The 19,995-nt window shown below is 41.1% G+C and overlaps 2 protein-coding genes across 2 annotated transcripts; one reads left to right on the top strand and one right to left on the bottom strand.

Annotated features, from left to right (window-relative positions):
- Positions 1–5,652: 5,652 nt before the first annotated feature.
- On the bottom strand, positions 5,653–11,256 carry LOC114449850 (calcium-binding mitochondrial carrier protein SCaMC-1-like). Its single transcript, XM_028427689.1, has 10 exons — positions 10,868–11,256; positions 10,618–10,744; positions 10,443–10,530; positions 10,256–10,367; positions 9,400–9,558; positions 9,174–9,326; positions 8,541–8,648; positions 8,245–8,412; positions 7,853–8,003; positions 5,653–6,746 (listed from the first exon to the last, which is right to left on the bottom strand). Exons 1-10 carry the CDS (start codon positions 11,108–11,110, stop codon positions 6,565–6,567), a joined length of 1,491 nt encoding a protein of 496 aa, XP_028283490.1. The 5' UTR covers positions 11,111–11,256; the 3' UTR covers positions 5,653–6,564.
- Positions 11,257–12,246: 990 nt separating this feature from the next.
- On the top strand, positions 12,247–18,287 carry LOC114449851 (protein FAM102B-like). Its single transcript, XM_028427690.1, has 11 exons — positions 12,247–12,558; positions 13,775–13,895; positions 14,099–14,128; positions 14,524–14,640; positions 15,283–15,329; positions 16,320–16,423; positions 16,494–16,589; positions 16,676–16,856; positions 17,004–17,140; positions 17,684–17,747; positions 17,999–18,287. Exons 1-11 carry the CDS (start codon positions 12,413–12,415, stop codon positions 18,039–18,041), a joined length of 1,086 nt encoding a protein of 361 aa, XP_028283491.1. The 5' UTR covers positions 12,247–12,412; the 3' UTR covers positions 18,042–18,287.
- Positions 18,288–19,995: the final 1,708 nt, after the last annotated feature.

Genomic DNA, 19,995 nt, shown 5'->3' with positions numbered 1-19,995 from the left:
TGTTGAAGAGTAAATTGAATCCTGGTAATTCAAGCAAACCTCGACATGGTCAGAGGTACAAACAGGTGTAGGTGGTTCACTGACGTGTAATGAAATCAGGTGATTCTGTGTTGGGTTTGTTTCCACTAGAGGAACCAAAGAAAAGCATGAAACATGGTTCAAAGCAAAAATGTTTAATGGTGAATTTAAAATACAAATAAGTGGTTATTGAAAATCAAAGTGTGTGTATGAAAATGAAGGTGTCAGTGTGATGCTGGAACATCAAGGTGATGCACAAATGAAACTCTTTAAAGGTGTTTGTTGAAACTTTGAGCAGGTTGCAGATTGGTTGAAAAATGAAATAAAAAGTCTGGTAATTCAAGAAACATTAACATGTGTATTGCAAAATGGTAAAGGTTCACTGAAGTGTGTAATGGTTTCTGTATGATACCAAAGGGAATCATGAAATATGGTTCAAATCAAACATCATGTAGAGTCTGCTGGAAATACATGGTTATAACAAATGAAAGTGTGTGTCTGAAATCAGGGTGTTCAAAACAAAAAGGATGTTATCGGTGCAGTAGTTGTACCTGCCATCTAATGTGGGAAAGTTTTCCCAAATGGTTTTAATCTCCAGGAGTGATGGAGAGCTGTTGTCCATCATACAACTGCTGTGTGTGATGGTCTGTGACACACAGTTGATAAATGTGTGGTGGAACGCTGCACAGGTGCTTGTTGAAAGATGAACTTTAAAGACTAATCATTCAAGGAAAACTAACAGGTTTAATGTACAGGTACAAATGGGTCTTTATGGGTTCACTGAGTGTAATGAAATCAGGTGTTTGCATGACTGTGGGCTTTTTTCCAAGATAATATCATGAAATATGGTTCAAATGATTAATGAAGAATTTGCTGGAAAAGCAAATGGGTGGTTATACCAAACGAAAGTGTGTCTGAAAATCATGGTGTTGGTGAAATATGGTCCAAAGCAAAAATGGTTAATGGTGAGCTGAATGAAAATACTAAGAGGTGGTTGACAATGAAAAGGGTGTGTTAAAACCTCTACTGTCCCTTGCACAGAGGGACCGGAGAGGTGCAGGCCTTTATTTCTGTCAAAGGGCATGAAGTGATATGGATGCTCTTAATAGCTCAACTTCATTCTGCTCAAAAAACCTCATATTGAGGTTGGATGTTACTGAAAAAGGTGTAAACATTTTCCATGCTGGGGTGTAAAGTGGACAGTTGGAAATGATTTATCTGCTGTTTCACAATTGAGCTCATTTTGCATGTTGAACAACCACTGTAACGTATTTCTGAGAAACGGCTGCAGTGTGCAATTGGAAAGCTCTGGTACATGCCACAACATGGCGTCTACCATCCCAGGAAGGACTCACTGCAAGTACTGTTTGTCTTGCTACAATTCAAGGTGAATTGTTGATCCAAACCTTACCAGTCCTCTGCTTGGAACCCTCACTCATTTCAGATAGCAGACTGTTTCACCTGGTGGAGGAGGATAGAAGTGTCCATTCTCTGGTATCTTATCACATTGGTACGTATTTGGAGTTGTATCATATCCCTGTTAACATGTGCTGAAGAAATGCAGATGACATCAGTCTCTAACTGGATGTAGAATGTTGCCTTAGCTCCCAGTAGCTCCTGGATGTAAGGCTGAAGGAAGAGCTACAGCTTGTGTGACAGTTTCATGTTTTGGACACGCAGGACATCTGTTCTGAAATATATCAAGGACAAGCATCTTCAAACATTTGTTGTCTGCAGGATCTCGCTTGTCAGAGATGCATCAAGCCCTTTTCAGTGGTGACACAAAGATAATCCAGCGGATGTTGTATCCAGTGGACTGAAAGTCTCAGAGTTTTTAAAGAAGCAAAATTGGACTCAAAGTCCTGGATTGCTTTTGATGGCTCAGAAGGATTGGCCAGAAACCCTTCTTGGTGAGGATGCAGTGCATGGAAAGGACCTGGAGGTGAGAGGGGATGTTTCTCTGAAGTCATTGGTTTCTTAGGATCTCTAAGCCTGAAAACCTTTTTGATGGAGCTCAGTTATCAGATGTTGAAGACTTTCTGCAATCACAATCTCTCAACTAATGCTTTATTGGAAGCTGAGTTGGCTCTCATTTAAGGTCAGCAACAAGGTTTTCAGAGTTTTTTTTTGCCTTCAGTGTGGATGTGGGAAGCTCAGCTGGATCATTGGTCTTAATTTTTTCCTGTGCAGGAAAAGTCAAAGGAAACGGTGACACATGCATTCATGGATCTTGATAGTTTGGCTATGTTCTGCTCAGAAAGCCTCATGCAAATCATATTTACAGGTGCGGCATCATCCCCAATTGTGTTAATTTTGCACCAAGGAGAACTGGAGTTAAACACTTGGTGGATGAGTGTGAGATCAAAAAAGGCTGTTCAGATGTTACAAGATCCATGTGCTGTTCGTGAAAGAGGTGGCTTCACAGTGGAGGAATGGATCCTGGAACCAAGGTGCTGGATGTGAATGAAGACAGAAAGGGGTTTGTGGAATCTTATTTGTTCAAGATATAACTAAAACGGACATGGACAGATCTGTTCTGAAATACATTAAGAAGGATGAGCCTCTCCACGCCTATTGCCACGATCTCTGCCATCACAGACCTCAAGCTCTTCTCAATGGCAACACATTGGCTGCAAAGATAATCCAGCTGAAGTTGTATTCAGATGTCTAAAGGTTTGAGTGTTTAAAGAACCAAACTTGGATTTTAAGGTCCTGGATTTCTTGAGAATGCAGTGCATGCAAATGTTTCACGAGGTGGAGGATGAGGACAGAGGTTTCCTTTACTTTCCGCGTTGGTCAATGGGAGATTGGCCTGAGAGGAGTACAGAATGTACAGAAAAATACTTGCCTGCTCTGTGTGGATTCGGATTTATTCAAGTTCAAGACAGATGTTACGGGCCATGGCCATTGGGGTCCATGTTTATCCCCTTTTGCGCTTCCCTTTTGTCTCTCTCGCTGTCACTCTTCTCTCACAGACTTGACGTCACAGGCTCAGCGCGTGGTGTGCAGCGATTGGCTCGACTCTTCCAGTTGCCGGACCAATCCACAGGAGGCCTAGGAGTCTTAAAGTTGATGCCAGCGGAGTTTCCCTCGTCATGGGTGGCTGATGGCTTATTATGTCTGTGATTGTTAATGCCTTTGTAAAGTTGTATTATCGGCTTAACTGTCTCTGTCTTTTCTTCTGCCTGCTCTGTCCCTGTGGGCAGTCAGAGTCCTGTTGAGGGCTTCATTAAATGTACTCTGTGTTGATTGTTTGCCTAATATTCAATCTTCAACTCTTTATTTTATCAGGTCTGCCTCCTTAACTTGTCTTGCACTAGGTGGTGATTAGCAGGTCAACCTAATCACCTGTGTGAAAGGTTTGAAAACAAGATTTGAATGTGTGTATCACCTTCAGAGTCGAGCAATGTTAGTGAGAGTAAACACTGAAAACCAAGCTGGTGAAACTCTACTCGAGTACTGGAATGAATTGGGTGGATGTTGACCTTTTACCTCAATATCTTCTAACGTTCAAAGAGTTTTGTTTTATATGTACATTATTCAAATTTACAGTAAAAGAGAGGGAATTCTAAACTAAAACACCCTGAAGTGCTTATGACCTGCCTGCAGCTGGTTCACAGGCTGATTCAAAGGGACCTAACCTGTCAACTGAAGTGTTAACAGCTGGGTGTCATCCATAAGAGTCTCCAGGACTGAAAGGAGGCTAGTCCAGAAATTCTGGAGAAAGTGATCACACACAGTGGTTGCCTGTGACGAAGCAGATATTACCTCCTGTACTAACTCTAACAAAGTGTAAAGGAAGCTGTTGACTCACTCTCTTTACTTCTCCAGGTGTGTTGCTAACTGCTTTCTTTGATGCAGGTCCTTAAAGGAGGAGTCATTGTGGCTGTTTATGTGATTATTCTGGGATCTTTGCTGGCTGTTTGTTTTTTGTCTTCAGGTCCATGATGACCTCCAGGATGGCTGCTCAGAGGGTTGGGCCTGGCGACCTTTGTTCTCATGAAGAGTGCGTGCTGAGACCAGGGATCTGACCCGGAGGTCAACACTGACTGCTGGCTGACCAGAATAAAAAGATTTGCCTGGGGTGTACGCCGAACACTGCCCCTGTTCATAAAAGAAGCGAAGAGGAGGGTCTGACTTTTTGAAGGAGCATCAGGGATCCAGTGACATGCAAGCTGAAGGCTTGTGCCACCACCATCAGATCATCGTTGGCGCAAAGCCTAGGTGTAGATTAGATGTAGTTTCCCCACATTTTACTTCTCTTTTAACTTCATGTTGATAAAGTGCTTTTGTTTAGTTTTTCCTTTATTTTATTGCTTTTTTTTCCGTGATCGGAGGCAGCTGACAGCACAGATTAAATTCATTTAGTCTATTTTACATTCCATTTTTTTTATTCATCTGCTGTGTTATCTTAATTTCATATATTCCTACTGTACATACAATTTAATTTATTAGTTGTGCTTACACACTGGTGACTCTTTTATCATATTTTGTGAATGTATTACTTCATGGTTAAGTGTTGGTTCCTTGTTTAGTCTTGATTGAAGAGTTGAAGATGACTGATCAGAAGTTTATAATCATTGACCTTTGAACTCTACACAAAGATGTGTGTGTTATGTTATTTAATACTGGTCTGTGACGTTTGGGGGAACCTTTTGTAATAGCACAGGTAGATTTCGGACCACATGGAACAGACTGTTGCCACTAGATGAACAGAATGTTCATGTAAAGTGTCTCTGTAAGACTTCATGTTCTTCTACTAAACTTTGCAGACATTAACGTTCTCTCTCCTGTGGTTATTGTTTGCTCAGTCACATCTTCAAACCGACAAAGAGCAGAGAACTGCATGAGTCCTGAATGGGGTAGATGCTTTAACGTTTATAGCTTATAAAGGCAGGGTCCATAGAATCCTAAAACAGCACGAAATGCTTACAGGTCGACCCATGCCTGCTCCTAGCTATAATCGGAATTCACATTCATCTTTAATCTGATGTAACAAAAGTGTTGCTGTGATGGCCTAGGTAGTGCTCTGCTCCTACTGACTAACTGTGGGGGCAGCATGGCATGATTTCCAACCACTGTGCTGCAGCACATTCATTTGCTGTTACCCCAGAAGCTAACGGTGCTGTAAATAATTTGTTTGAGTTCATTATTAAACCACCATGACCAGTCAAACACAGATCATTCACATTGCATGTGCAAGTACAAAAGCAACATTGTGTTTCTGTTCAGTTTTTGACCCGTTTGTGGGGTTTGAAGACAGAACATGTCACCGCTGTCATCTCTCCTCCCTGCAAACCATCTTCAACACAAGCTGCCGCGGGAGAGCTCAGAAAATTACTGAATGTTTATATGTAAATGTAATATTTCTTTCACTAAATTTCGGAAAAAGTAAAGATTCAGTCACTCTTCGATCCAAATGGTACCTGGATCCCCACAATATAACACCAACACATCAATACTGCATGGAAATGTTTTCTGTCTTTATTGACCAGTAGGTTTAACACATATCAATGATTTCCAACCCAGTGATTCCCCACATTGCTCTGGAAAAAAAAAAACATTAAGTGAGCCCAACAATAATGACTCGATATAATTCAGAACAATAAAACATATATTAAAACAAAGGGGGTGATTGTCGTATTGCATGCTACATTTAAAAACATCCCACCCCTTAAAAGTGTGAAAGAGCATGTAACAAAAGGTTAACTGTAACAGGATCCTGCTGAGGGCTTGTGTTTGCATGTTTAAGGATATGTGGTCTTGATGTGTTAAACTGAGGTGACAAATGACAGTACAGTACAAACACTGCATGCTCTTTGCACCTTAGTCCAATGCCTAGGTATTACATATTTTTAACCATAAATATTAATAACAGAAAAAAAGAAATATGTACAGTACATAAATACAGTAAGTATATATGGCATACATAAAGTGGCTATAAGGCACATTTTAATGAAAACAGAATGTGGAGTTTGTGGCTTCCACAGTGCACACTGTGTGTCCTTATACGCACACACTATTCCAGTGTTAAGTATTGATTTTGAGGAACAGATATTTTAGCTGCTGCTGATTGGAGTGCTGTGTGTCTGGAGCTGATGTCACTCTATGGCTGGTGTTGACTGAAGTGTTGAATTATGCCTATAATGTATTAACTGTATAAACTGTGACTTTTTTTTTCTTTCTTGGAATTCTCGGAAACACAAACTTTTCTTTCATTTGGCTAAAAAAAAGAAACCATTGGTTTGACTGCTACCTTTAGGTCATTGTCCATTGTCTCTTTGTCCATGTATAAATGTGAGGGACTGTGTTAAGTGTCACATTAAGATAGAAATTAAAGCATGCGCACCACAAATAATTAATGCTTAAGCTACTGGCAAACAAGTCATATAGCATACAGTTTTCCATCTGACAATCTTCTCTGTCTTCAGATGGAAGTCATGCTCTGTATGTATGTTGGACGTCTGTCTGCTTTTCTGGAGTTATTTCTGACAATTTTTAAGTCTGATAAATACAGTAGAAATTCTTTCTCAGTTGCTCTGAGCATCATTTGGAGATTCCTAAACCAGTCTTCATATACTCGTAAACCACATAGCTAATGCTGACAGCAGGAATGACTTTCATAAAATTTGGCAGGATGCCTCGGTAGAGTCCAAAAAATCCATCTTTGGCTACAATCTTCTTCATCAGAGAGCTCATGGAGGGCTGGTCTGATGCATCCAGGGACGCTGCAATGACATATTGCACCACGTGAAAACATGCTTTTTTACTTAACACAAAAAAATCTCTCTCACAATGACTCAGGAAGGGTCTTTCGAGGGTGACATACACAAATTGATCTGTCTGCTTACTTGGGTCTGAAATCTATGCAGTTTCCTGTAATGACATATCTATTATGCTTGACTGAATAAAACCCCCTTCCATCCATCTATTTTTGAACCCACTTTGTCCTGCACTACAGGAGCCTATCCCCACTGTCAGGGTCCAGGTCCAGAGGAAGCTTAACTCAAATCAGATTTGAACCAGGAACTTTCTTGCTGTGAGGCAGCAGAACTAACCACTGCACCATCATGCTACCCACCCTCAATCCCAGTTCTCAGTTTTTATGATTCTTACACTAGTTTTCGTTTTGTAGGTGTGCCATCTATATGCACTAAAAAAATCTATGTAAACCTTTGTCAGTTAACATGTGCTCAGAAGACAGAATAATAATGACAAAAATACAAAGAATTCATGCTTGTTGGTAAAATATTTGTTTGCTTTTGTTTTCAAATTGTTTAACAGTATTTACATACATTAAATTAGATTTGTCAGCTTATGAGGGGAGGTTGCTGCCCAAACATTATTAATAATAATTTAAGAATAATCTGTGCTGCCTCAGATCCTCCAGCAGGGGATTTTAGAACTGAGGAGCTGTGAATGCAAAAGGTGACCTTTAGTCTGCAACCGGGAGCAACACCGTCACAAAAGGGTGAGGGGAGACTTAAACTGAGCTGATGTGACTCATTTTCACCTATTAGTTTAAAGCATAGGAGCTATATTTTGCACCAGCTGCTGCAGGTGTACAGCCTGGAATACAATGAATTTCAAAAACATACAATGGACTAATGTTATTTGGATTATCAAAAAAGAAAGGAGCATAACACGTTTCCACTTCAGTGTGAATGAAACGAGGGATGTCCTTCTCTGTTACAGCTTCTCTGCCTTATGTGGGCTCTAACACAGGTGTGTGTTTACATCTAAACATACTGCAACAGAAACATCTTGCCTATCTCCCAGAAACACTGTGCGCAGTGTGTTTCATTCCTGTTATCAGGTGTCAGACTGAGCTTACCTTGCGCCTGCATTCGCGTGCGTACAAGTGCGAGTGGGTAGCTGGCCAGCTGGCCGCAGGTGCTAGAGATGGTTCCGCAGCACAGCAAGACCAGAACTCCAGGGTTAGGTGAGTCTTTGGCACGATACAACAACCAGGCGTTTTTCAGACTCTGAGACACAAGAGAGAGGTGAACTCAAACACTGAAGGGCAGAATGATTCCTTTTATTAAACACCTAATGAAACATGATGGTTTACTGTATCTATAAATGAATTTATTTGTAGGTTGTAGTAGGAGCAGCATATATCAAAGAGGAGACAATAAATAACATATATACAGGAAAACATATGAACATAAATACACTGTTAATTTAACAAAGTGCACTTTGCTGTGAAATATCACTACAGCATACCTCATAAACAGCGAGGTCTATACCAGCATAGGGAATGATGCCCAATAAATTTGGAATGTAGCCCTTGTAGAAAGCTTTGACGCCCTCCTTCCTCAGAATCTTCTTGGCACAATCAAACATTCCTGTGAACTGGCCTGTTTTCCTCAGGGTCAGCCGGGTTTTTAACACCTTAAAGAGCAACAGCACAACATGAGTGCTCCAAGGACTAAAAGAGTGTTGAAAGTTTGGGGGGAGCTTTAGTTAATTTTACGCCCTGCTATGAGGCCGTATGATAAATCAATGATACATCATCTTACCTCCATTGGATAGATGGCTGTCTGCGCTGTGGCGCCTGCCAAAGAACCAGCCATAAACCTCTTATGTGTCTCAATCTTTTTTTCCTCGGATGTTAACAATTTCTTATACTGAAATATAAAACACAAAACAAACAAATCTGTGGTCAGGATATTTGTCAGTTTGTATAGTAATATAACTCACTATAGAGAGCACATACAGAAACACATTAAAAGACCTCAAAAAGTGGCAGACTGCTTCGTTGTCCTAGGGACCGTTACAGGAAATCTTTCCTTCCTCAAGCAATAAAACTGTATCACCTCATCTTTGTGTCATAGATAACACACTGACTGACTGTTGTAACAAACACATGCACACGGTTTAGCTCTTTAATTGCACACTTTTGTATTTGTACATATATGTTATATCTCTATTTTCTTGTAAATAATCTTTATACTTTTTTTTGCCTTTAGAGATCTATATTTACTATGCTCAGTGTCTGTATATTGCTGCTGTAATTTTCCATGATCAGATGATTCTTACTACCTTTTATCCATAATTAGCTCAGGCAGGTCCTTCACCTTTTGGGATCCTCTAGAAACACCTCTGTTGTCATTTGCAGTACATTTCTAGGGTGTGTGTAGTAAGTTCCTTACCTGTTCATAGGCCATGAACTTGATTGCCGTCTCAGGTCCGATCTTTAAAACATTGATTCCATTCCCTCTCCACAGTGATGTTAGACCTCCCTCTGTAATCATCTGCTTGAAGCCTCCAACCAGACTTATCTGGTTTCCCTTTGAAGAATGAACCTGCATCACAAATGCATGCAGTTTAATGCATGTCTAGTTAGACATTTTTTATTATTATTATTATCTGACTCACCTGCATTAAGACTTTCATTCTGTCCAGCGGGGCTGTGCCAGTTCGAGAAACGGCGCCCGCAACTCCACCTGCAACAAGCTGCTTCCACCAGCCACCAGAGCTCTTCTCTTCTTCTGTAAACTCATCTGGGATTTCAAGACTGTCGCCTATGTCCAGCAGCTAGTGATAACAGAAGCAGAAGTGCTGTTTGTATGAACACACTTTCTGTTTATGCACCATAATGTAACAAGGCTGTGTGGTTGTACTGCAAAAAGTAACTTCTTCTTTTTGAGGTCTACTTTTTCAACCATTTTGCAGCTGTTTTATACAAGGTTGCAGCCGAAATTCCCACACTATGAGCAAATTCTAAGAAAAGCTGGTGTCAGATGATTTAAACGCCTTATCCTTTTGCTAAAACTGCTTGTGAAATCATAATCACGGAGTTGAGTGAACCTTCGTCTTAAGCTGCTTCAGATAAACAAAACCAATGTTTTTCCAAAAGCATGAAGGTGTCTGCGACAAACACGGCGCTGTGGCTGCCACAGAATGCAGGGAAACACAATGTAGCTGTGTGTCCTGCAGCCACTATGAAATTGCACACATACGCTTTGTCTCGTGCTGCAGATCGGCCAAACCACATCTTTCTTTCTGAGGTGGAGGAGCATGTCGAGGCAAACAGAGTGGAGTGCTGTGACCTGATTATGTTGGCCAGCATTCAAAGCTGCTGTCTAAACGTGAACTGCAGAGAAAATCCATAATGTCTAATACAAGAGGACTAGACAGCATGTGATTCATTCCACAGCGGCTGCCTCATGCTGCACAGTGTGTGTGTGTGTGTGTGTGTGTCTGCAGAGTGTGTTGTGCATATGGGACGTACTGAGGAGTGCTTCCAGTAGCGGATGATCTCTTCCAGGTTGTGAGCTGGGCGAAAGAGGAAGTGTTCTCTCCACTCGTTCCAGTCAACCATCATGGTGCCATCAATGTCCATACTGAGGAAACACACTCTTTTACCTACACAGCAACTTATTATGTTGCTTTATCAACAGTCAGACTGTATAACAGACCTCTGTAGGATCTTCATGGCATCCTCTCTGCTGACATTCATGCCCAGCTCTGTGAGGGACTGCTGGATCTCTGAGGCATCAATGCGCCCTGACACAGGTCAGACACAGACAACACTCAGATGATGTGTGGCTGTGTGAGCATCACCTGACTCCTGAAACTTCACACATCTCCTACCGTCATCGTTCCGGTCCAGACCCTTGAATGTCAGCCACAGCTTCTTCTCGTGCTCCTTCAGGTACTTGGTGAACTCGTTGAAGTCCAGGCTCCCATCTTTGTTTTGGTCACCAGTCAACACAATTTCCTGCAGAGACACAGGGAGGAAGAGAAAAACAGTCACACAACCGTGGAATTTCGTGCAAACGTGAGCAGGTCAGGACTTGATACTTGATATAGTACGACCCCTTTTTTGGCCCAGAGCTGTTACCTGAGCGGCACCCTGGCGAAATATGCCCATTGCTTTGAGGCCCACTCGTAATTCAGCGACATCCACCTTCCCATCTTTATTAGTATCGAGCTTCTCAAACAGTTCCTGGTATGACCGCTCGCTATCGGCATCCCAGCACCGGGCATTCGAGAGTAAAAACGTCCGTAACATCTGGTACATGGCAGAGCTAATGCGTGCAAGCAGCGTCCCAGACGAGCCGTGCTGCGAGCAGGATCTGCTCATTAATCCACAATCATTCACAAAGCCTGCGTAAAATCCATGCGAGAGATCAGCGGTGAAGGTGGGGATCTCCTGGTTAGTTTATTTTCCACGGCGGTGCGTGCAAAGGTGTACTCCGTAGTGTTTGAGGGGAACTGCAGCAGCGGAGGGCGGAGCGACGAAGGTTACGTAGCTCAGCGACGTTTTGTATCGAAAAGCGGGAAAGAAAATAAAAAGAAAGGAGTGGTGACATTAATCCGGGCTGGATTAACCATATGCTTAATCCTGGTCATGCTTGTGAGAGTGAATATTTTAATCCGTTTTTTTATTTGCGTGATATGGGGTTGGGGCATTTCAGAATGTATAAAAAAGATTTAATCTCTTCATTTAAATGGACGTGTCAGTAGAAACGCACACTAGTGTCCTGCAGCGCCGCTGGTGACCAGCAGAGGGCGGCGTACCACCGCACAACAGGAAAACAGTAAGGGCCCGTTCAAAAATAATTAACATTCGTTATAGAACACACATACAAATTCTGTTTTATTTAATGGTTTTAATGAACTTTAAATGAAAGTGTTAAATGTTAAGATGGTATCTTATATATGTATTGATACACCTGACTATACCCATGTGGTCATTTCACGGTGATATCGATCTGAAGCGGTTTTCTATTGCACTTCCACCTGATACACTGAATTAAGTATGTTTTAGGCCAGTAAATATAAATATGTGTTATTATAGCGCATCATGAGTTCAACAAGTGTTTTCTGTATCTCTGGGCTGTTTAACGGAAACAACAGTAAAGTCTTTCTGGACAGACCTACACATTTTTTACAAAGTCCTCCTTTTAACCCTTCTTCTCTTTTTATTTTGTGGTCATGTGAAAAATGACACTCCAGTGTATTGACATTTCATTTGTACAGAAATGGCCTTTTGAATAACGTAGAGTTAGAGCCATGTTTCTTAGCCAGCCAATCAAACCTCAGAATGTCCTCACGTCATGAATGAGTGTGCGTGTGTGTGTGAAGTATATAGTGCCGCGCATTGATATACGCGACATGCATTAGGCGTGGAGCGCGCAGCGTTGGTCGTTGCCATAGTAACTGGATGTTTGCTTGTAATAAAGAATGAACTCGACTAAAGAAGCTGCCTCCCGATCAGTGTGTATGTGTGCGCGCGGGCGCGCGCGTTTTGTGGGTGGGCAGAGATTTGAACTTTGAGTCTGCAGCAGCAGCTGAGAGCAGCAGTGACAACAGCACGGAGAAAGCTTCCAGCTGTCTGCACTCAGGACTCTCTCTCTCTCTCTCACACACACACAAACACACCATGTCATTCATTCTTATGAAGAAAAAGAAGTTTAAATTTAAAGTAGACTTCGACCTGGAGGAACTGTCTTCTGTCCCCTTCGTAAACGGAGTTTTATTCTGTAAAGTGCGGTTGTTAGATGGAGGCTTCGCCGCAGAGTCGTCTCGGTAAGTCTGTTTTTTTTCTTCTATTTATAGCGATAGTTGACTGGTTGTACTAACGAGCTAAAGTTAAACCGAAGTGAAACTTTTGACCACTTTTCCGTCCATACTGGGTTTACTTTGAACACCTGTTTGGCATTTGTTGCCTCGGGTTAGCTGCTCCGTTGACATTCTTCTACACGTAGTTAAGTGTAGCTAACGTTTAGTTAACCTAACGGCTAGATAACTGCTAACTTTGTTAACCCACCCAGAAAGCAGAGGCAGACTTGACCTGAAGAGGTGCTAAAGTGATAATAAGTCGAGAAGTAACGATAAAATGTTTTAAAAACAAAAATACAGGTTATCTATAGGTAGAAATAACGAGTTTTTCTCGATAAATCTGTATTTGTATGGCAAACTGTTGCTAGGCAACAACTTCTGTAGTGTAGTGTAGTAGCAGTCCACGTAATAACAACAGCATTATAATAAGAATTTAATAATAATGATATGAATGCAATTGTAAAACAGAAAACTAGGCCCTTGTGATGTGTTATGACATTGGTCATCCTCCAATAAAACAAACAAGGCCAGCCTCCTTGGACTTACACTCTATGATTATAACTGCTTGTAGTACTTAAATGAGTCACTTTGGAAAAACAGGCACAGCTAGCAACACGTGTCAAAATCTAGCCCTCCTTTCTGTGCCATGGTAACTGTCTGTTATTAAAAACTGTGTTGTAAACATTTGTAAACATTTCTTTGTTTCATTGTGCGTCAACCACAAAATGCAGTCTTGTTTATGATGTATGTGGTTTTAATTCATTTTTATTTATACATCCTGTATGTGTTTTCATCTCTGTGGCTACCACTGTCTCTTCAAATAACACCCACATCTCAAGGCTGCCCACTTTGTGGCCCAAACAAAAGAAGATGTGACCTAAAAGCCCAGTATGACATACAAATAGTCACAGTTTGTGGGAGGAAAAAATAACAGACTGTGTATTTAACAGCAGCTCTTTTTCCCGTTTGCAGAGAGTTACTAAAAGAATGTAATATCTGTGTAAAATAAAATAAAACTAATAATAGTCCATCCATCAGTTTTTTAGTTTTGGTACTAGATAAACCTGCATACAAAACAATAATACACTGTATAATAACACTAAATTATGTTAGTATCTAATATTTGACTGCTATAATATAATTTGAAGAGGTTGGTTGAACTGTGTGTTTTGGTTTCTCACAGGGAGCCTGTCCAGGCCAACTGTGTCTACTGGAAGAAGAGATTCTCTTTCATATGTAAGATGAGTGCCAACGCTGGGACAGGTGTGCTAGACCCCTGTGTGTGTCGGGTGTCTGTGCGCAAGGTATGGGACATTTTTTTTCCTGTTTTGTTGACACCACAAAAATGCACAGCATTGATTGTGGAAATATTCGTGTACACTGCTGTAAAACAGCTCTCAAGAGTTTTGTGTAGACTTTAGTTCTACCAGAAGGACAGAAGTGTTAATCTGAAACAGTGGTGAAACAGCCAAAAGTAATATTTAATTTTTGTTCCCTTTTCCCTTAGGAACTAAAGGGTGGAAAAGCATTTGCAAAGGTAATACTTTTGTTCTAAAGTTTGAACAAGGCAGTACCAGATATCAGGTGGAACAGTCTTATCAAAAAAAAAATTATGTGATAACAGTCGGCCTTCAAATGCACTTAGAGGACTTTTTACATGCGTGAGAATGTTTTTGTTTCTAGTTTCCGGCTTTGGTTACTGATTGAAACATCGGTAAAACAACCCCTATGTCATGTTAACCAATAACTTTAATGGTATCTGATCCTTATAATGGTCTGGATATTATTCTTGGTTTAACAACACATTCCTCTACAATCATTCTATATACACAGATACATTCTGTGCATACATACAGCATGATAAACTAGTATTCAGTACAATATGTATTTTCATTTTAAAATCACTGATTTATAATTTTTAACCCTGTGCAGCTTGGCTTTGCTGACTTGAACCTGTCAGAGTTTGCTGGTTCTGGTAGCACTGTACGACGGTGTCTCCTAGAGGGGTATGACACAAAGAACACCAGACAGGACAACTCAATTCTCAAGGTATGGTAATAAAGCAGCAAAGTCCTCTTTTAAATAGCATGATACATGTCCATGGGAGCATACAGCATCCTGGCAATGTGTTGGATATTTCATTCCATTCTTGTTTAATCTGAAACTTGTCACCAGTTCTAAACACTTCTCTGTGTGAGAAAGTTGTATGATGGATGGAAAAGTTGAAGGACCTGACAGGACATGTCTGAGCCTGTGATGTGCTGATGTACCTGTGACTGCCTCAGGCATGAGAATGAATTCAAAATATGCATACAGGGCTCTACGCTAACTTTCCCCCCAGGAGCACAAGTTAAAAAATTTAGGAGGACAAGAAAAAATCTGGGAACAATTAGTTGTTTTTTTTGTTTTTTTGAGGATTTACTTACTTTAGTAGTAGTAGTATGGAAAATTAAACAGTGAAAAAGACACACTTTGTACACTTTAAATACAAGTGATTGAATTGTTAACGTTTCTGCATTGCTTGGCCAAGCTTTGTAATTTGGGGCGTTGTAACCTCTTCCCAGCATGGATCCAGTTTTAAGCGCACTTTGTTCATTCAACTGTCCATAAAACTTGATACTTCTGTCTGTTTCACAAATTAAAATCCTTGCCACCCTTCTTTAATCCCATTGTTGTTGTTGTGTGTTATAGGTCGTCATCACCACACAGCTTATGTCTGGAGACCCCTGTTTTAAAACGTAAGAGCTCTTGACCTTATTGATCTCATCAAGTCTAATGCTGATTCAGGGGGAAACTAAAGAAACGTTAACTATAGTGGTGGTTACACAGCAACCATGCTCCTTGGGTACAAACGTCCACATTTTGCCGCAGAGGAAAGTTTGTTCATCACATCCTGTCTGTCACTGAAACACACTCATTCATCTGTTACTAACACCGCCACAGAGCAGTGAAATGTGCTTTGTAGATGAAACCTTAATGAACTCTTATCACTGTCTTATCTGAGAGCTAACAATACCTCACCCATATTTTCACCTGCCCAGCCTCTCTTAATGTTATCCTGTCCCAGCGATTGTGTTTTCAGGAAAACTGTTTGTAGAGCAGTTTGTAACAAAAGATGTGATGTAATATCACACTCTTGGCAAAGCCTGTAACATGTGCTCACTGTAGGCTTTCATCTCTGTGTTGACCTTGTTCCAACTCCCGCTTACTCAAGTAATAACCAGGCTGCTGCCTTGGAGAAGTCTGAAGCTTAGTCACACAGCATTACTCAGTGTGTGTAGAGTGTCTGCCTAGTTACCATCATTGTTGTATGTTACATACAGTAACAGCCAACTGGGGTTTACAGTGTTAACGCTCGAACATTATCACTTACATATCTATAAATATAAATTCCATCTTGTTTTTCCTGTCAAGATATGTGAAAAAGATCTGTTGCTATTAGTCCAGTCTACATTTGAGACACATTGAAGTTTTACATAAAGCTTCATGTGCCTTAAGTTTTATAATCTCACCACTAAGCAGCCCAACTAAAGCACTACGTAAACTTTATGGGTCGTATCAAGTCAAAAAATAGATTTGTTGATTTTTTCCATAGAACAATTTACATTTTCCAGGTAGCAACATGCATTCTTTATTATACTTAATGTTAATAAAGCAATTGAAGAAGCTGTTATTCAGTCAGCCTCTGCTGCTTCCAAGTACTTGACTGGTTCCTGTGTTCCTTGTAGTCCCCCATCTACAGCCACAACTCTGGGAGTCCCACAGGCTGGAGCACAATGTCTCCTTGAAGACAGGAAAGGAGGAGACATACACACATCTCACTCAGTCACTGGTAAGAATATATATAATCTGTGTTTTTAAATACTGTACTGTTCCAGATTTCAGCACTGTGTGTCTTACAGAGACTCCATTGAAGTCAGTTTCAGTACCAGAGGAGCTCTTAGCATACGGCCACTCCAGAACACCCAGCTATGCCAGCCAGCACTCCAAAATCTCAGGTACAAACATACCTGCCTCTTTCAAACTAGTGACTTTATTACCATTCCTAATAGACAAAACTTTATTGTTTTGTTGGGTTTTGTAGGTTATAGCTCGAACCACTCCAGTTTAACAGATCTTAGCCATCGGCGGAGTGGGTCAGGAAGTTCTGCCTCTACAGGCATAGGCAGCATCCCTGAGCCCAGTGATCAGCAGGAGAGCAGGATCACGCCCCCAGTCCCCCATCAGGCTTCTGAAAACCCCTCTACCACTGCCAGAGTTACAAGGTACTATACTCATACTACTACTACATACTACGTCCATTCTATGCATTCCTGATTTATGAGTTTAATGCATGGGTATTAGTTTATGGTAGGTCTTTTCCTATCTGGGACATATTTGTTAAAATAAACTTGTTTCTGTTTCTTTGTTAGACACCCAGTGAAGCAGAACTCATTGGAGAAGCAGCTGAAGAGAGTTGATGCCACCAGGGTGAATGCTGATGACATAATAGAGAAAATCGTGCAGAGCCAGGATTTCAGCCATGACTTGTTGGACTCAAGTGCAGAGGGTGTGTACAGTTAATCCTCACATGGAAAGTTGCCTGCCATCTTGCTGTTGGGATCAAGTTACTTTGAGATGTTGCAATGCAACAATGCAACATCTTTGAGCTGTATTTCCAAAGATAATTTGAGATTATTATATATCTATATGTTTAGGTGTATGTGTTAGCAAATTGCACCAATAATGTAACATTGATTCACACTGCATGGAGTATACTGCATATGAGGGTTTACAGAGGTGAAGTGGTTTATCAGTTCTATGAATACCACAAGGACAGTTTAACCTTGCTGATGGATAGCTGGCATATTACAAACTCCTGTGCTTAACCAAGGTGACATATAGAGGACAGAGTGTTTAGAAATGGTGACTATCCCTTCTTATTGGACTGTTGTTACAGGTATATAGTATGAAATTCTTATAATGCCATTGCTCCCTGACTGTATGGTTAATAACATCTTCTAGAACTCCTACAAAATCAGCGTGGCGTATGAAACACTGACTGTGTAAACTCATTATCTTTTTTTTTCATCTCAAATGTGCGTGTGTGCAGAGGAGGGGCTTAGCTTGTTTGTTGGTCCCGGTGGGAGTACAGCCTTGGGAAGCCAGCACACGAGGTGGGTGTAATTATGTAGTTACTACCCCCCACCCCTTGCATGCTTTCTTAACACAAAAAATATTTTCAGTTTCAATATGTTAATATAATTTGTTATCATCACTACACTGTATTTTTGTACTATCTTCATGGGACACGTATAATATGTACATTTTCAGAATGAGATTAAATTTCATAATGCCTTATTACTTCATTGCATTAAAGTATACCACCCTTATTTCCTGTCATGTAACACTTGTTGTTCTCTTCCAGGGTGGCAACTGGAGCCTATGAGCAGGTGGTGATCAAGCGGTAGACTTTGGGGACGCATGTGCCTGTCACAAAAGGGTGCTGTGTTCACATACTACAGGACTAAGCAGTGGGTGTGCCTCCCATTTCACTCCAGGAGATATCATTTCTCTTATGCAATCCCCTTAAGGTAGGGTAGGAGACTTTGAAAACTCAGTGAGAGTCAGTCAGATTTCGAAAGTACACATGCCCCTTTCTCTCGGAGCTCACCCCGAAGCCACGCCTCCCAATCACATTGACACGCATTTACCTGAAGACGAGCTGCGGCCTGTGACTTCGGCCATCATGCATGTACCTCTCTGGTGCGTGCAGAGCAGGAAGAGAGTGACAACCAGCTAATACTCCGCACAGGGTCCACCCGGAGGATTGGCTGATATTTTTAGCTTTTATAGCTTCCACAGATGATTAATATTCCTCATTTTAATGCAAAACTGCCGAACTAATCGGTTGCTATCAGATTGTAAAGAGAAGTTACACTAATTTAACAAAAAGTGCATCAGAATGAAATCTACCCTACCTTTAACAGCTGGCCTGCAGTCTCATTTGGCCAGGACTGCCCTCTAGTGTTCAAGAAATGGAGCTGACAGCCATCTTATTCTATTGATTTTCTTGTGCGATGTTTAAAAAGCCAAACATGTGATTTAAACATGTTATCTCTTATTATTGACCTTTGAACTGCCATGGTTTTTGTGGTACATGACGAATCTCAACATTATAATTCAATTCGATTCAATTCAGTTTTATTTATATAGGGCATTTTACAATCAGAAATTGTCTCAAAGCGCTTCACAGAAACTCAGAGCATGAGACCCAGAGTCTGAACCCCCTTAGAAGCACTGTGGCAAGGAAAAACTCAATGAGCACAGGAGAGTTCAGGGGCCGGACTGCAGGTCAGCATGCAGGTCTTGAGACCTGCAAAGAGAGAGAGAGAGAGAGAGAGAGGCACAAAACTACGAGGAAGACAGTAAACACAGATTATGAGACGATATTACCAGTATGCCAGACTAAGGAGAGTAGAGGAGAGGTCAGAGGGTGAGAGGGAAACTGCTCAGTGGATCACGTTTGTGCCCCCTGGCAACGTAGACCTAGAGCAGCATAGCTGCTAGATTTAGATAGCTAGTTAAGATTTTATCTTAACTTTTAGCTTAACTTAAAAGTTAAGATTTTATCTTAACTTTTATAACAACTCTAACACCTGTTATACCTGTGGCTGAGGCGACTGTAACTATACCTATCAGCCCTTCACACTAGGTCAAGGCTAACTGTACGCCTTACTAAACAGAAAAGTTTTAAGTCTAGTCTTAAAGGTGGAGGCAGTGTCTGCCTCTCTGACCCAGATTGGTAACTGGTTCCATAGTAGCGGTGCCTGGTAGCTAAAAGCTCGTCCTCCCATTCTACTTTTATGATTCCTAGGAACTACAAGTAAACCTGCACTCAGAGATCTGAGTGTCCTATTAGGAACATATGGTACAATCAGGTCCTGCAGATGCAATGGAGCAAGTCCATGTAGAGCCTTGTAGGTTAGAAGAAGGATCTTGAAGTGTATTCTTGAGCCCACTGGGAGCCAGTGAAGAGACGCTAGAACAGGAGAGATATGATCCCTTTGACTGCTTCCTGTAGGAACTCTAGCTGCTCGTTCTGGATCAGCTGCAGACTGTTGATGGAGTAATGTGGACATCCAGACAACAAAGAGTTGCAGTAGTCCAGTCTTGAAGTGACAAAAGCATGGATGAGCTTTACGGCATCACTCTGAGAGAGGATGCTCCTGATCTTAGCAATATTACGCAAGTGAAAGAAAGTGGTCTTGGAGACCTGTTTAATATGAGAGACAAACGACATTTCTTGATCAAAGATAACTCCGAGGTTCCTCACCGTCGTACTGGAGGCCAAAGTAATTCCATCCAGAGAGAAAGTATTATCTGAGATATTTAGGTCCAAAAACAATGACCTCAGTCTTGTCC

Source organism: Parambassis ranga, chromosome 17, assembly GCF_900634625.1.
Source record: "Parambassis ranga chromosome 17, fParRan2.1, whole genome shotgun sequence".
NCBI classification, from domain to species: Eukaryota; Metazoa; Chordata; class Actinopteri; family Ambassidae; genus Parambassis; species Parambassis ranga.
This window is presented reverse-complemented; position numbering and strand designations above follow the sequence as displayed.

Bases quoted from the DNA above. Each gene is read 5' to 3' on its own strand.
- LOC114449850 (XM_028427689.1), bottom strand. From the start codon at position 11,110: ATGAGCAGATCCTGCTCGCAGCACGGCTCGTCTGGGACGCTGCTTGCA. The intron at 9,327-9,399 runs GTGAGTCAGATA...TTTGTGATGCAG, and splicing joins GAATGAAAGTCTTAATGCAG to GTTCATTCTTCAAAGGGAAA. The intron at 8,649-9,173 runs GTAAGGAACTTA...TTTATATTTCAG, and splicing joins AGTTCATGGCCTATGAACAG to TATAAGAAATTGTTAACATC.
- LOC114449851 (XM_028427690.1), top strand. From the start codon at position 12,413: ATGTCATTCATTCTTATGAAGAAAAAGAAGTTTAAATTTAAAGTAGAC. The intron at 15,330-16,319 runs GTAAGAGCTCTT...TGTTCCTTGTAG, and splicing joins GGAGACCCCTGTTTTAAAAC to TCCCCCATCTACAGCCACAA. The intron at 16,590-16,675 runs GTACAAACATAC...TGGGTTTTGTAG, and splicing joins CCAGCACTCCAAAATCTCAG to GTTATAGCTCGAACCACTCC.